This window comes from Amphiprion ocellaris, chromosome 10, assembly GCF_022539595.1.
Source record: "Amphiprion ocellaris isolate individual 3 ecotype Okinawa chromosome 10, ASM2253959v1, whole genome shotgun sequence".
Lineage (NCBI taxonomy): Eukaryota > Metazoa > Chordata > Actinopteri > Pomacentridae > Amphiprion > Amphiprion ocellaris.
The window spans coordinates 2380096-2395741 of record NC_072775.1 but is presented as its reverse complement, the minus strand read 5'-3'; the positions used below and the strand labels follow the sequence as shown (position 1 = coordinate 2395741).

At 41.4% G+C, this 15646-nt stretch overlaps 1 protein-coding gene across 7 annotated transcripts in view; it reads left to right on the top strand.

Moving 5' to 3' along the window:
* zfyve9a (zinc finger, FYVE domain containing 9a) overlaps window positions 1-15646 on the top strand; it is a 53673-nt gene that overhangs the window by 36633 nt on the left and 1394 nt on the right. For 5 of the 7 annotated variants that reach the window (XM_055014335.1, XM_055014331.1, XM_055014333.1 and 2 more), the window contains 6 exons: window positions 3881-4031; window positions 5402-5482; window positions 7792-7954; window positions 9617-9722; window positions 11433-11609; window positions 12455-15569. In XM_055014335.1, coding sequence (XP_054870310.1) covers window positions 3881-4031; window positions 5402-5482; window positions 7792-7954; window positions 9617-9722; window positions 11433-11609; window positions 12455-12616 — 840 coding nt within the window. In that variant the 3' untranslated portion in view covers window positions 12617-15569. Of the gene's footprint in view, window positions 1-3880; window positions 4032-5401; window positions 5483-7791; window positions 7955-9616; window positions 9725-11432; window positions 11610-12454; window positions 15570-15646 lie in introns of those variants that run through there. The other 2 variants (XR_008602958.1, XM_055014336.1) reach the window with 2 other exon arrangements.

The following is a 15646-nucleotide window of genomic DNA, read 5'->3' as shown; positions in this document are numbered from 1 at the left end:
TGATAAGGCTGCTAAGACGATTGTTAAAATTGCAAACATAAGACTGTTACCAAAGTTACCAAGCATCTTGCATTTCTATTCTGCAGGTTGTTTCCTGGACAGTTTGTGCTCAGAGAATAGCTTATTTCATCACTTTAGCCTTTAATTTACGCTTCACAAAGAAACTACACCAACAGCTATATTATTGTATAGCTCTTTAATATAGGCTAGTAGCAGAATGCATCAATCTAAATGATCTCTGTGGATAAACCGACTGCAGTGTTCAGGAGGAGAGACGATGAATGTAGCCGCTGCTTTATAAACTTAGTCATCAATATCTTAGTTTATTGAAGTTTTTGGGGTCACCCAGACAATTCCATGTTCTCCATGAAAACTATCACTTTTATTCATGTGCTAACATAACTGCACAAAGGTTTTCTAATCAACTGTGAGCCTTTGAACACCATTAGCTAGCTAGAATAGTCATTTGTCACGTTAACAATGTCTTGACTGGATTATATATATATATATATATATATATATGCAAATCTAAAATATCTGTCACTTATAACTTAGCCCTGCTGTAATACACGCCCTGCTTTATCATCTGTTTTACTCTAAAGGGAACATAATTTACTAAATAAACACCATGCTGTATTCAGAAAGTCTTTAAACTAGCAATTGAGAGCATGAACTCATGGGTTCTGGTTGTAGTGTTTGGCTGATAGAAGCCATGGTTCTGGTTGTAGTGTTTGGCTGATAGAAGCTGTGGTTCTGGTTGTAGTGTTTGGCTGAGATAAAAGCCGTGGTTCTGGTTGCAGTGTTTGGCTGATAGAAGCCGTGGTTCTGGTTGTAGCGTTTGGCTGATAGAAGCTGTGGTTCTGGTTGTAGTGTTTGGCTGATAGAAGCCGTGGTTCTGGTTGTAGCGTTTGGCTGATAGAAGCCGTGGTTCTGGTTGCAGTGTTTGGCTGAGATAAAAGCCGTGGTTCTGGTTGTAGTGTTTGGCTGAGATAAAAGCCGTGGTTCTGGTTGTAGTGTTTGGCTGATAGAAGCTATGGTTCTGGTTGTAGTGTTTGGCTGATAGAAGCCGTGGTTCTGGTTGTAGTGTTTGGCTGATAAAAGCCGTGGTTCTGGTTGTAGTGTTTGGCTGATAGAAGCCGTGGTTCTGGTTGTAGTGTTTGGCTGATAAAAGCCGTGGTTCTGGTTGTAGTGTTTGGCTGATAGAAGCTATGGTTCTGGTTGTAGTGTTTGGCTGATAGAAGCCGTGGTTCTGGTTGTAGTGTTTGGCTGATAAAAGCCGTGGTTCTGGTTGTAGTGTTTGGCTGATAAAAGCCGTGGTTCTGGTTGTAGGATTTGGCTGATAAAAGCCGTGGTTCTGGTTGTAGTGTTTGGCTGATAAAAGCCGTGGTTCTGGTTGTAGTGTTTGGCTGATAAAAGCTGTGGTTCTGGTTGTAGTGTTTGGCTGATAGAAGCCGTGGTTCTGGTTGTAGTGTTTGGCTGATAAAAGCTGTGGTTCTGGTTGTAGTGTTTGGCTGATAGAAGCCATGGTTCTGGTTGTAGTGTTTGGCTGATAGAAGCCGTGGTTCTGGTTGTAGTGTTTGGCTGATAAAAGCCGTGGTTCTGGTTGTAGTGTTTGGCTGATAAAAGCTGTGGTTCTGGTTGTAGTGTTTGGCTGATAAAAGCCGTGGTTCTGGTTGTAGTGTTTGGCTGATAAAAGCCGTGGTTCTGGTTGTAGGATTTGGCTGATAAAAGCCGTGGTTCTGGTTGTAGTGTTTGGCTGATAAAAGCTGTGGTTCTGGTTGTAGTGTTTGGCTGATAAAAGCCGTGGTTCTGGTTGTAGTGTTTGGCTGATAAAAGCCGTGGTTCTGGTTGTAGGATTTGGCTGATAAAAGCCGTGGTTCTGGTTGTAGGATTTGGCTGATAAAAGCTGTGGTTGTGGTTGTAGTGTTTGGCTGATAGAAGCTGTGGTTCTGGTTGTAGTGTTTGGCTGATAAAAGCTGTGGTTCTGGTTGTAGTGTTTGGCTGATAAAAGCCGTGGTTCTGGTTGTAGTGTTTGGCTGATAAAAGCCGTGGTTCTGGTTGTAGGATTTGGCTGATAAAAGCTGTGGTTCTGGTTGTAGGATTTGGCTGATAAAAGCTGTGGTTGTGGTTGTAGTGTTTGGCTGATAAAAGCCGTGGTTCTGGTTGTAGGATTTGGCTGATAAAAGCCGTGGTTCTGGTTGTAGGATTTGGCTGATAAAAGCTGTGGTTCTGGTTGTAGTGTTTGGCTGATAAAAGCCGTGGTTCTGGTTGTAGTGTTTGGCTGATAAAAGCCGTGGTTCTGGTTGTAGGATTTGGCTGATAAAAGCTGTGGTTCTGGTTGCAGTGTTTGGCTGATAGAAGCTGTGGTTCTGGTTGTAGTGTTTGGCTGATAGAAGCCGTGGTTCTGGTTGTAGCGTTTGGCTGATAGAAGCCGTGGTTCTGGTTGCAGTGTTTGGCTGAGATAAAAGCCGTGGTTCTGGTTGTAGTGTTTGGCTGAGATAAAAGCCGTGGTTCTGGTTGTAGTGTTTGGCTGAGATAAAAGCCGTGGTTCTGGTTGTAGTGTTTGGCTGAGATAAAAGCCGTGGATCTGGTTGTAGTGTTTGGCTGATAAAAGCTGTGGTTCTGGTTGTAGCGTTTGGCTGATAGAAGCCGTGGTTCTGGTTGTAGTGTTTGGCTGATAGAAGCTATGGTTCTGGTTGTAGTGTTTGGCTGATAGAAGCCGTGGTTCTGGTTGTAGTGTTTGGCTGATAGAAGCCGTGGTTCTGGTTGTAGTGTTTGGCTGATAAAAGCCGTGGTTCTGGTTGTAGTGTTTGGCTGATAAAAGCTATGGTTCTGGTTGTAGTGTTTGGCTGATAGAAGCCGTGGTTCTGGTTGTAGTGTTTGGCTGATAAAAGCCGTGGTTCTGGTTGTAGTGTTTGGCTGATAAAAGCCGTGGTTCTGGTTGTAGGATTTGGCTGATAAAAGCCGTGGTTCTGGTTGTAGTGTTTGGCTGATAAAAGCCGTGGTTCTGGTTGTAGTGTTTGGCTGATAAAAGCTGTGGTTCTGGTTGTAGTGTTTGGCTGATAGAAGCCGTGGTTCTGGTTGTAGTGTTTGGCTGATAAAAGCTGTGGTTCTGGTTGTAGTGTTTGGCTGATAGAAGCCATGGTTCTGGTTGTAGTGTTTGGCTGATAGAAGCCGTGGTTCTGGTTGTAGTGTTTGGCTGATAAAAGCCGTGGTTCTGGTTGTAGTGTTTGGCTGATAAAAGCTGTGGTTCTGGTTGTAGTGTTTGGCTGATAAAAGCCGTGGTTCTGGTTGTAGTGTTTGGCTGATAAAAGCCGTGGTTCTGGTTGTAGGATTTGGCTGATAAAAGCCGTGGTTCTGGTTGTAGTGTTTGGCTGATAAAAGCTGTGGTTCTGGTTGTAGTGTTTGGCTGATAAAAGCCGTGGTTCTGGTTGTAGGATTTGGCTGATAAAAGCTGTGGTTCTGGTTGTAGGATTTGGCTGATAAAAGCTGTGGTTCTGGTTGTTGTGTTTGGCTGTGGTGCAGGAACAGATGGGAGCCCAGTAATGTGAAGTGTGGACTGTTACTCAACAGCTTGCAGGCAAGTCTTTAGCGCAGCAAGTGGTTAAAACCCTCCAGATTTTCAGTTTTATTTCTGATTTGCAAAGGACGTCTTCAGAGAGGCAGGGAGGCAGGGGATTTAGCAGAATTAATATGTGGGATCTTTCAACTATTGATATCCGCCCGTGTCGCCATCCTTTTATGCAATCTGTCATCTCAGCGCCATCCCGTTTAAACTGAGGACTTTACCCACAAGCCCTCTGCAATTAGGCTTAACGTTTTCCCCAGCACACCCCCAAAGGGCTGCCTAATTCGTCATGCATGTCGTTTGTCCTTGCAGCTGATGAAGGCCATGAACAAGTCCAACGAGCACGTGCTCGCCATGGGGGCGTGTTTCAACGACCGCGCCGACTCCCACTTGGTGTGCGTCCAGAACGATGACGGGAACTACCAGACGCAGGCCATCAGCATCCATCACCAGCCTCGCAAAGGTGCTGACAGAAGCTCTCGTCACATTTAACCCTCATGTCGTCCCGTTTTAAAGTTTGAAAATGTGGGGAAAAAAAATCTATTTTCACAGTGAAACTTCTGATGTCCACATTTTCAATATTTTTGGGAAATCTTTGAACATTTTAGGTGGAAAAAAGGAAATGTTTAAAATATTTTTATGTGAATGTTCTTAAAGAAAATATTAGAAGTTTTACTAATATATATGTAATCACTTCAGATATTTTTCAGATTTTTTTGGAAGATTTTTGCTCACTTTTCAAGGAAGTTTCGGAATTTTTCTACTTAAGGTTTTGTAAATTAAAAGTTTGAAAATGTGGGAAAAAAACTATTTTCACCGTGAAATTCCTGATGTCCACATTTTCACAATTTTGTCACATTTTGGTGGAAAAAAGAAATATATAAAAAAATGTTTCTTTAAGAATGTTCACAAAATCCAGCGAATTTCGCTGGATTTTGGTTGATTTTTATGTGAATGTTCTTAAAGAAAATATTAGAAGTTTTACTGACATATGTGTAATCACTTTAGATATTTTTAGGAATTTTTGGAAGATTTTTATTAATTTTTTGAAAATATTTACAAGAATTTTCTTGCCAAATTTGGGGGATTTTTTAAAAATAAAACTTTTAAGGGAAACTTTTAAGGAATTATTGGACTTTTCTTCGTGTAGGTTTTGCAAATTTTCTGAAATTTGTGCAGTTTTTTTGCAGAATTTTTTTCAGACAAGGTAGCTATTTTGACAGGGAAACTTCTGATGTCCACATTTTCAACATTTTTGGGAAATTTTTGAACATTTTTTAGTGGAAAAAAGAAATGGTAAAAAAAAGATTGTTAAGAACATTCACATAAAAATTAGCGAATCCAGCGAATTTTGGGTTTTTTTTGGGAATGTTCTTAAAGAAAATATCAGAAGTTTTACTGATATATATGTAATCACTTCAGATATTTTAAGGATTTTTTGGAAGATTTCTACTCATTTTTTGAAAATATTTTTTAAAAATTTCTTGCCAAATTTGGGGGATTTTTTAAAATAAAACTTAGAAGGGATTTTTCTTCCTGAAGGTTATGCAAATTTTCAGAAATTTGGGGAATTTTTTGCTGAATTTTGGGATTTTTTTCAGACAAGGAAACAATATTTTTTGGTGCCCATAAATGAGGACAACAGGATGTTTAAAACCTCCTTCACCTCTCAACGGCTCCGTCTTTATGTCTGGAAAACTGTTCTCCTGGAAATCCTCCTCCTGACTGTGTGTCTGCTGTTGTTTGTCTGAAAATAACAAACCCTCCCTGGTAGCTTTGTGAAGTTTAACTGGAATTGTGATTATTTTCCCTCATCTCTTTGTGTTTTTCTAGTTACTGGAGCCTGCTTCTTTGTGTTCAGTGGTGCTTTGAAAGCCTCGTCCGGCTTTTTAGCCAAGACCAGCATCGTGGAAGGTGAGAACTGCGACAACAAGCTGCATGTTGGCTGAAAAAATGCTGAAATATTAGTTTTGTTTATTTGTTGCCTCATGAGATTCTGGATGCCTCTAAAGAATCACAGCTATGCAGACAGAAACTCCTAATTAATGCTGCAGCTAGAGGTTGGAGATATGAGGATTTATAAAGATACATCCAGTTAAAGCTTGTATAAAGGCGGGTATGTTTTGTACCGTGGTGACTGTTCTTTGTACATCACTTCATGTATTAGACTGTTGTGGGAAATATTGGAAACCAATAAGAAAGGCATTGATGTTGGATTTTTATTTGATTTTTGCGTTGTGCAGAGGTACCATGATGTCAGAGGTATTAAATATATTGGAATACCCAGAAATACAACCTCTCCTTCAAGTTATCTCATTTATAGACATTCCTCAATAGATCTGAGGAAAAAATCTGATATGTGATATCTTTATCCTGATGTAAAATAGCATATAGACAATTACTACAACAACTACTAACACTACTACAACTACAACTACAAATACAACTATTAGTACAAATGCAACAACTACTAATACTACTACAACAAATACAACAACTACTATAAATACAACTACTGCTACTGCTACAAATACAACTATTAGTACAAATACAACAACTACTAATACTACTACAACAAATACAACAACTACTACTACAAATACAACTACACGTGGACAAAATTGTTGGTACCCCTCGGTTAATGAAAGAAAAACCCACAATGGTCACAGAAATAATAGAATAGAAGAATAATAGAATTATTATTTATTATTTCTTTTGTCAGGTTCAAATTATTCCTGTGATCATTGTGGGTTTTTCTTTCATTAACTGAGGGGTACCAACAATTTTGTCCACGTGTGTACTACTACAAATACAACAACTACTACTACTACAAATCCAAATAAAACAAGGTCATGCTTCGAGTGTTTCTATCACAACGCTAATTATCTGGTTGGTTTTGTTGCATGAAGGTTGGTTCCGATGGATAAGATGTGATGGAGTCGTAATGTGCTTCTCATGGTTCAGTCCTCCAGCTTTACAGTGATGATGTATGTTCACGTGTCTTGGAGAAGTATCTTTGGAGAGAGATTTTATTTGGTTAAATGCTTTAAAATCTGGCTCAGTCTTGCTGTTTCTAAGACCTTGAGTTCTGTAGCTTCGAAGAGTCCCTCTGGTAATTTGGTATCATGCTTCCATAAAGCTGGTTTAAAAGTAACCAACATATGTGCAGCAGTGGTTGAGATGCTACAAATATGCTTCCTAATATGGTTCAGGCTTCAAAAACGCTGAATCCTACAATTCTCAAATTGCTACCAAGAATATTTTTTCACATGTGCATCTCGTTTTGTATTAATCTTGCAACATACAGACATTTATGTGGAGCTGGAGGCCTCATCAGTTAATATTTAAGATATACAGTTAGGTTGCATCCAAACCTTAATATGACGAGTATCTTCTGGTTCAGGTTCACCCTAAAGCAGGGGGAGTTAAACTTTTCTCAGTCCAGGTTCTGCATTCACCCCAGTTTGTCCAGTGGACCAGACCAGTAAAACCACAGCATAATAACCTATAAATAACCACAACTCCTAATGGTTCCTTTGATTCAGTGCAAAAAGGTACGTTCTGAAAATGTTCACATTTAAGAAATTATCTTTGTACAAAACATCATAAACAACCTGAAATTTCTGAAGAAAGTAAGTTCAATTTCATCAACATTCAGCCTCAGTTTATCATTTCCACATTCCAACTTCCAGATCCCAGAGTGTCGACAAAGGAACACAACATTTAGTCAACTGGAACTGAACTATAGAGGAGTTTACTTTATGATGAGACAAAAAACAACAAAAACAAGACACAATATGACAAAAATGAAACAAACCGACAAAAGCGAGAAACAAAATGAGACAAACAACACGAAACTAAACAAAAAAAGAGACGAAAAATCAGACAAAAAGTTACAAAGTGACAAAAAAAGGCAAAAAACCCAACAAAAACAAGACACTGACAAAAATGAGACACAAAATGACAAAAGTAGCAATCTAGTATTTTACTTTATGATCGAAACAACTTGATTTACAGTTTTGCAAATTTACAATCTGCAGTGAATGTCTTCTCTGGAATTTTTACACTTTGAGAGCCTGATTGGACCCTCTGGAGGACCGCTTTTGGTCCGAGGGCCTCATGTTGGACACCCCTGCCTTTAAGGATTCTTTCTGTTGTTCATCGTATCTCTCCAGATTGGTAATTAATTCCAGCAGTAATGATTAAACGGTTCTTTCCTGCAGACGGAGTCATGATCCAGATCACGGCTGAGACCATGGACTCTCTACGGCAAGCCCTGAGGGACATGAAGGACTTCACCATCACATGTGGGAAAGCCGACCAGGAGGAGAACCAGGAGCTTGTCCACATCCAGTGGACGGAGGACGACCACAACTTCAACAAGGGGTGAGACAGAGAACTCCTGATGAGGAGCTGCAGAGACCGTTGAACTGATAAAGGGTAAGGGTTAGACTATAAACTCATTGTGGAGGGAACGTTAGCGGCTGGAAGGATCTGGGATCAGACCAACACAATCAGTTTTACAGCAGCCTGATAAAACATTTAAAATGACTTTTCACCAGTTATGAGATGATTTCATGAGCAGAACGTTCTCTGAAACACAGCAGCTGTTTAACCTGAATCCACCAGAGGACCTCAGTCTGTCCTCATGCTGCTGTCTGAAGATGAATATTAAACATTAGCTGTCTGCAGAAGAGATGAACTTTACTGGGAAAAGAAGAGAACATCTGATTTAGCTCACAAAAACTATAACAATAACTACTACTACTAATACAGCTACTACAGCAGCAAATACAACAACAGCTACTACAAATACAACAGCTACAACTACTACTACAACAAATACAAAACTACTACTACAAGTACAACTACTACTACTAAAGCAGCATTTAGAATGAATATAGTGACAGAATACTGCAGCACAGAAGCAAATAAAGCAGTATTTGTACTAGAAAATGATGAATGATAATAATAATGATAATTCAGCTTTTATGTTTTCTCTGTTTGGTCATTCCTCAGATTCAAATTCAACATCTGGCTGAAGAATGGTTTAAAACAGATCAACTTCTGGCACATCAGGTTTCTGCTCTCTCTAGAAAATAGAATTTAGAAAAGAACAAAATGAAAGTGCAGACTCGGCCGAGTGTTTGATGTCCCGCCGAGCAGCTGGCAGGTCAGTGCCTTGCTGCAGGGCACGCTGGCATCACTGCAGGAAAAAGAGTGCTTTTTTCACTGAAACATCCCTCTCCTTCCCCTGCCTGTATTCTAGTACTTCCTTTATTTGTGAATCGGCTGGAAATGATTTTCTTTAAGTAGTCCATGGGTCCGGACGCAAAATCTCCAGTATCGGTACCACTCAAGGTGACTAATTCTTTTTGGTCTTTTTAACCAGCTATATGTCTCTAGTTTACATTTTGATATGATAACTGTTGCAGACTCACAGCTTAATAAATGTTATCACTGGTTTAATGGATACAATGAAAGAGTCTGAGCCAAAAGTCAAATTCGACAGGATTATTCCTCATTATGAAAAAATAAGAAGTGCCACACATCATCTGTGTTAATAACTTTACAACACAGAACAATACCACAACAAACTTGATTCTGAGAAAGATTTCGTTGCTATGGTAACAAGATCGTCTGTGACAAAAACAAGACACAGAATGACGAAGATAGACACAAAACAACAAAGCAAGACTCAAAATGAAAAAAAAATAAGCATGAAAAGAAAGTACAGACAAACAAGAAATGCATTCATCTGGGTCTGATGTTTTATTATTATAATATATTACCCTTTGTCTAACAGTTTTATTTGATTATTGACTAACATTAGATGTGATCTTTGCATACAGTGAGATTTAAATGAATTGTGGTGAATGTGATCATTCCACTAATCAGTGATAAAGCTGCCAGTATGGAAAGACTCTCAAATCCTGATGTACTTGTATTAACCCAACGTACATTTTAGTACCACTTAGGTTTGGTCACTGGAGATGGTACCAATATGTGGTCTGGTTCATGGACTAAGTATCCTGTTTGTTTTTCCAGTGTCATCAGCCCAATTGATGGGAAGTCCATGGAGTCGATCACCAGCGTCAAGATCTTCCACGGCTCAGAGTTCAAAGCTAACGGCAAAGTCATCCGCTGGACCGAGGTATGACTCGCTCTGCACATGCTGCTGCTTTCCAGAGCGTCAGGGAGGAAATCAGGACACCATGAGTCCCACAGGAGGAAACGTTTAAACTTGTTTAACCTTAAATCCCACCAGGCTGCAGCTCTATTAACGGAGGCTAAACTCAGTTCTGCTCCGACACGCCGCCAGCATGTTCTCCTGTCACGTATGACTGGAGTTAAAGAACAAAATATGGAACAACTAAAGCATCTGACACTCAGTAGCCTGTCAATGAAACTTTAAGGATTGTGTAGCTTACAGAAAACACACATTATCTGACTGCAAACCTGTTAAATGCACCTTTATTTTTCTTTGTGTTTTAAAAAACAATCTTTTTTTCCCCTCAAAAAGTACAAATTCTTTCCAGTTGAGCTGTTTAATTGTTTGACGACTCAAACGCCCCCCGGTCATAATCTAATAAAGGAAGTCCTCGACTTACGTCAGAGTTCCGTTCGTACAGATCGATGTAAGTCAGAACTCTGGTGAAAATGTAAACAAAGTCGTTCTGTGCATCACGATATCGATGAGATCTTCATAAAAGTCATGAATACCAACGACTTTCATGCATGTATGAATCATTTTACTAGAAGATAACAGAATATTGTAACGGACTGATGTTGTTGAGGTTTCATTGTTTATTGTTCAGTTCCAGATTTACCTAATGTCAGTGAACGTGCCATGTTTAGTTAGCTCACCTCCGTTGTGTTTCTTGTTTTTGTCGATTTGTGTCTCATTTTTGTCGCTTTGCATCTCATTTTTGTCATTTTGTGTCTCATTTTTGTTGTTCTGTGCTCATTTTGGATGATGGGCAGTACATGTTAAAGCAGAGAGCATTGTGGGAGTTTAGCAGCAACGGGCACCATGACAAAGACTAATGAGGAGGTTCATGACCTGAAATGTTCATCCTTTCAATTGTAGGACGTTTCTTGAAACGTCTTCCAGAGAAGTCCGGCTGGTTTCTCCTGAAGCTCCTACGATTACCAGGACCTGGATGAGTTTGTTGAGGTTTCAATGTTTATTGTTCAGTTCCAGATTTCCCTAATGTCAGTGAACGTGTCATGTTTAGTTAGCTCACCTCTGATTGGCTGAGAGTCAGCAGTAGAGAGAGCTGGGAACAGCAGCTAATTCTGGAGCTAAGTTATGGGGTTTTTCTAGTTCTTCTGGCGTTGGCTACGGTCCACAGTAGTCTGTGTGAAGGTTCAATAAACCAGCAGAGAACCAGATAAAGTCTCACTCATTCATCACAGAGGGTCACTACAATATGTTGACCTGTTTTTACAACTTGACCCATGTTGGTCGGTGTTTCTCCCTGTTCTCAGCGTTTTATTCTGTCTAATTTCACTTCCATGGAGACGAATTTCCTTTTCTTTGAAGCATCAGAAGAGTCTGACTTACGCTGGGAGCCATAATGAAGGACAAAAAGTTAATGAATGTAGCACAATCCAAGGTGGAGTACAACCAGAGAATGGAAACAAAGCTGTCTGATAGCGATGCATGATGACATATTCATCCACTTGTCAACTAGTTCCGTGTAACCAGTTCTGACATAACAATGAAACACCGTAGGTTGAGGACGCCGTAAACCGAGGACCCCGTGTATTTAGCCTCCAAAACACCAAATCCAGTCAATCAATATGCCTCTAAATTGTATTTTTAGATCTTATTTTGACACTGCATCTCTGTTTCCTTCAGGTTTTTTTCCTCCAGAGTGAAGACCAGCCCAACGGTCTCAGCGACCCGGCCGACCACAGCCGTCTGACGGAGAACGTGGCGAGAGCGTTCTGCATGGCTCTGTGTCCTCACCTGAAGCTGCTGAAGGAGGACGGTATGGCCAAGCTGGGGCTGAGGGTCACTCTGGACTCCGACCAGGTAGGAGGAAGGACGAGTCAGAGAGGGCTGGGATTGGCTGAGCAACTGGAGCCATTTCATCACATTTTTACACTGTCACTGCTTTGCCTGCATTTTTTATAGCATCAATTATAAATATTTATGAAGAAATTTTAGCCTGATATGTCAGATGCTTAACTAGAAAGTTGTGGTATCAGACTGGGGCTGAGAAAAAAGTTCCATTTGTTCATTCCTGATCAGCTCATCTGTATTATTGGGTAGTCTTTCATTTCTACTTCTAATTTGTTGAATTTCCCTCGGGATTAATAAAGTATCCATCCATCCATCATCCATCCATCTAACATCCATCCATCCATTCAGCCATCATCCATCCATTCATCCATCCATCATCCATCCATCATCCATCCATCATCCATCCATCTATCATCCATTCAGCCATCATCCATCCATTCATCCATCCATCATCCATCCATCATCCATTCATTCATCTATCGTCCATCCATCCATCCATTCATCCATCATCCCTCCATCCATTCATCCATCATCCATCATCCATCCATCCTCCATCCATCCATCATCCCTCCATCCATTCATCCATCATCCATCCATCCATCATCCATCCATCCTCCATCCATCCATCCATCCATCATCCACCCATCCATCCTCCATCCATCCATTGCAGAACTTAAAATGACAATAAAGATTTTTCTGATTCTGAACTTCACAAATTTTTTCAAGATTTCATCCACCAGAAATGATCCAACGCTGAGCAGCCTTGGAGGAGGACTGCTCTCTCTGAGTGTTTTTCTAGTTTACTGTTCAGAGTTCTGCAGTAGCATCCATCTAACCTCCATTTGTCCCTACAGGTGGGTTACCTGGCAGGAAGTAATGGTCAGCCTCTCCTGCCTCAGTACCTGAGCGACCTGGACAGCGCTCTGATCCCCGTCATCCACGGCGGGGCCTGTCAGCTGAGCGAGGGCCCGGTGGTCATGGAGCTGGTCTTCTATATCCTGGAGATCATCTCGTAGGCCCTGGAGACGCCCCGCAGCCTTCACCTCCAGACTTTTTCTGACCTTCAGATGTCATCTCACGGCCTGCTCCCTCCATCGTCTGCCTCCCAAACCGTTTGCACTTCAGGCGTGCTGGGCGGGGTAGCATTCCTCCTTCAAACCTATGCATCCACCCACCGTCTGCTCAGCTCCAGAGACCGTCAGGAAGCTCACCTGAGACCTCAGCTGTCAGGTGATGTCCGGTCATCTCCACAGATCTGTCAGTGTCTGTCCTGATACCCACACCGTCAGAGAAATGAGCAGATAACACAGATCAGCCTCAGATAAGTACAAGAACCCACATTCAGGACCTGAGACGAGTAACACAGTCACTGAAGATATAAAAGCTCATTCTGTCGTAGCAGATAAATCTCTCATTATTGCAAGTTTCTGTCTGATAAAATTTTGAAGCGAGGTTTGGATTTTATTTCAAACGACTGACAAAAGAGTGATTTATTCTCTCAGGTCAGTCAGTCAGGTGGTCATTTGTGGGATTCACTTCTTGTATTTGTCGAGTGTCTCAGAACAGCTGCAGCTGATATTCAGGACATTATTAAATTATGAAGGGAATAGAAGCGTGATTTCTGTAAATACAGTGGTCGGACGAGCTGTAAACTCAATCAAAAAACTGGAAATCCTTTCTTTAAGAACTGGATTTTCTCTATGAGCTTATAAAGAGGCCAGTTTGTGTAGAGAAAATATGCTCTCCTTGGCATTCTGCACCGTTATATTCCTGCAGGGACGACGTCTGTCCCTCTGAAGGTCCACATGTGTCTCCACCCTCAGCCACCATCACAGGTTATGACACCCAGAGCTCTCATAATTTTGTCCTGGACGGGAGTAATTCCCTGGAGGTGCCTTGACATGGTGCAGTTTGGGCTGTCCGAGAGAGACTTTTTAAAATCTGTGGTCGGTGATGGATGATAGCGCTGAGACATTTGTCCACCGGCGGCTTAATCAGATGTTTGGTGACCAAAGTTTGGGCTTAGATTCTCCTGTCTGTGACTCACATCTCCAAACCCAGCAGTCAGAATAAAGACGATGAGTGAAAAGCTCTGCGAAGACTAGAAGTAAAGGAAGGAGAGACGTAGCAGGAAAAAATTAGAAAAGTCGACTACCGGGTTGAAGTTCCTCCTCGTTTTTGATGTAGTTTCGTCGTGCAGCGACGCTCTGCTCCCAGGGCTCCTGCCACACTAGGAAGGCCAGCGGTAGACTTTTTTAGTATAAGAAGGTCCAAGTGAAGGAAGTTTCATCCACGTGGCGTCTACGCTACAAGGGCTGAAAAGTCCAGTAACGGCAGCTACGGGTCTGTGATGTCTGCAATCACAAGAGTTTAATCAACGCTGTCGGGAAATCCTGTGAACATATCTGGATCTTCACTGTATCACAACGGAGATCCTTCAACTTGACTGTGATTTTTATTGAAGGCAGAGAAAGAGTGTCCCAGAGAGCCACATTTAACGATTAGCGACGGTTCAGCCTGAAAATCTCTGCGTAATCAGCGCAGTGAGCAGTCCGACCCTGGCCCATGAATTCAGGGAGAAGAAGCAGCATCCTGACCTGATATTCCTTCTCCGGTTTTGGAAACTGCTGGTTCTTCTCAGTGTGGTAGCTGCAGACCTTCACCAGACGGTCCTCAAACCGCGAATGGGCTCCGACCAGCAGACACGAGAAGATCTGGAGCTACTGTTCTAATTCTTCCTCATATGTGGACAGTAGATTGGAATCCACTTTGTGCTCTTGTAGCGTTGCTGCTGCTCAGACTGAATGTTGAACGACTCGTAGACGTCCTTAAAGGGTTTGCATGAGCTGCTGTGGACTCTGATTGTAGGAGAGTCTTTCATTTTGACACAGGAAGTTTTTTCATCTTCCGGATTGGACCCTCTGGAGGGCCACTTTTGGCCCGCGGGCCGCATGTTGGACACCCCTGGTCCAAATACAGAGAGTAGGAAGTTGTTATTTCAGTGTTTTTCTAAGTCAGACTTCACACTGATGTGGTTCAGGCTGACTGGACTCTTCTGGTCCCAGCGTGGCCCGTTAGGACAGAGCTTCTTTTTCTGAGACACTTGATAAATGCAGGTTCTGATCTCAGGTTCAGGTCTGACGGGCTGCAGGTTTGTGGGTATAAGGGCTGGCCCGGGGCGTTGGATGAATTAACGAGACGAATACTGATTGCACGACATCGTCCGATGGGGAGGGAGGGGGGGATCTGAATATTCGGATCTCTAAATAAATACTCGGATACCACCGTCACGACCGAATATTCGGATGTTTGGGTCCAGCCCTAGTGGGTATCTGGACAGAGCTGGTGTCTAATGTAGCTCCAACGTCACTGTGGCGGCCAGAGGTCCTGAAACACTGAACTCTGGGTAATAAAACCCGCCTCTGTGTAGCACGGATGCCGCTACGAGGGAGACTCATCCATCTGTGAAAAGTTCAGACCTTTCTTTAGAAGTTTGAAAAGGAAGAGAGAGGAGGGAGGTTAGTTTTATTTGCACCGTGGTGCTCAGTGCCTGCAGCAGCGATTCATCAATGGGGAGAAAAAAAACACATCTGGGTTTCACTTCTTAAGCTTTACTTCAATGACTCTGTACAGATTTTTGTAGGCAGAAGGATTCCTGCTCCATCTGTAGCCTCTGGAGATCCCAGAATTCCTGAAGGACCACCCTCCGATCACCCGTTACTCTGACGTCAAAACGCCCTGATTTAAAAAAGGTTCCGACGCTTTATTGATCAACTTAATGTGTATATAAAGCTGAAAAATCAGATGAGGGAAATCAGTTTTTAATCTCATCAATCATCTTCAAGTCGTCTGTGTTCGCATCTTATTTTGGTGTCTTTTTAATCATACAAAGAGAATAACTGTTAAAGATGTAAAGATATATATATATATATATATATATATATATATATATATATATATATATATATATATATATATATATATATATATATACACACATATATATATATACATACAGCATATATATATAGATGAATATATATAAA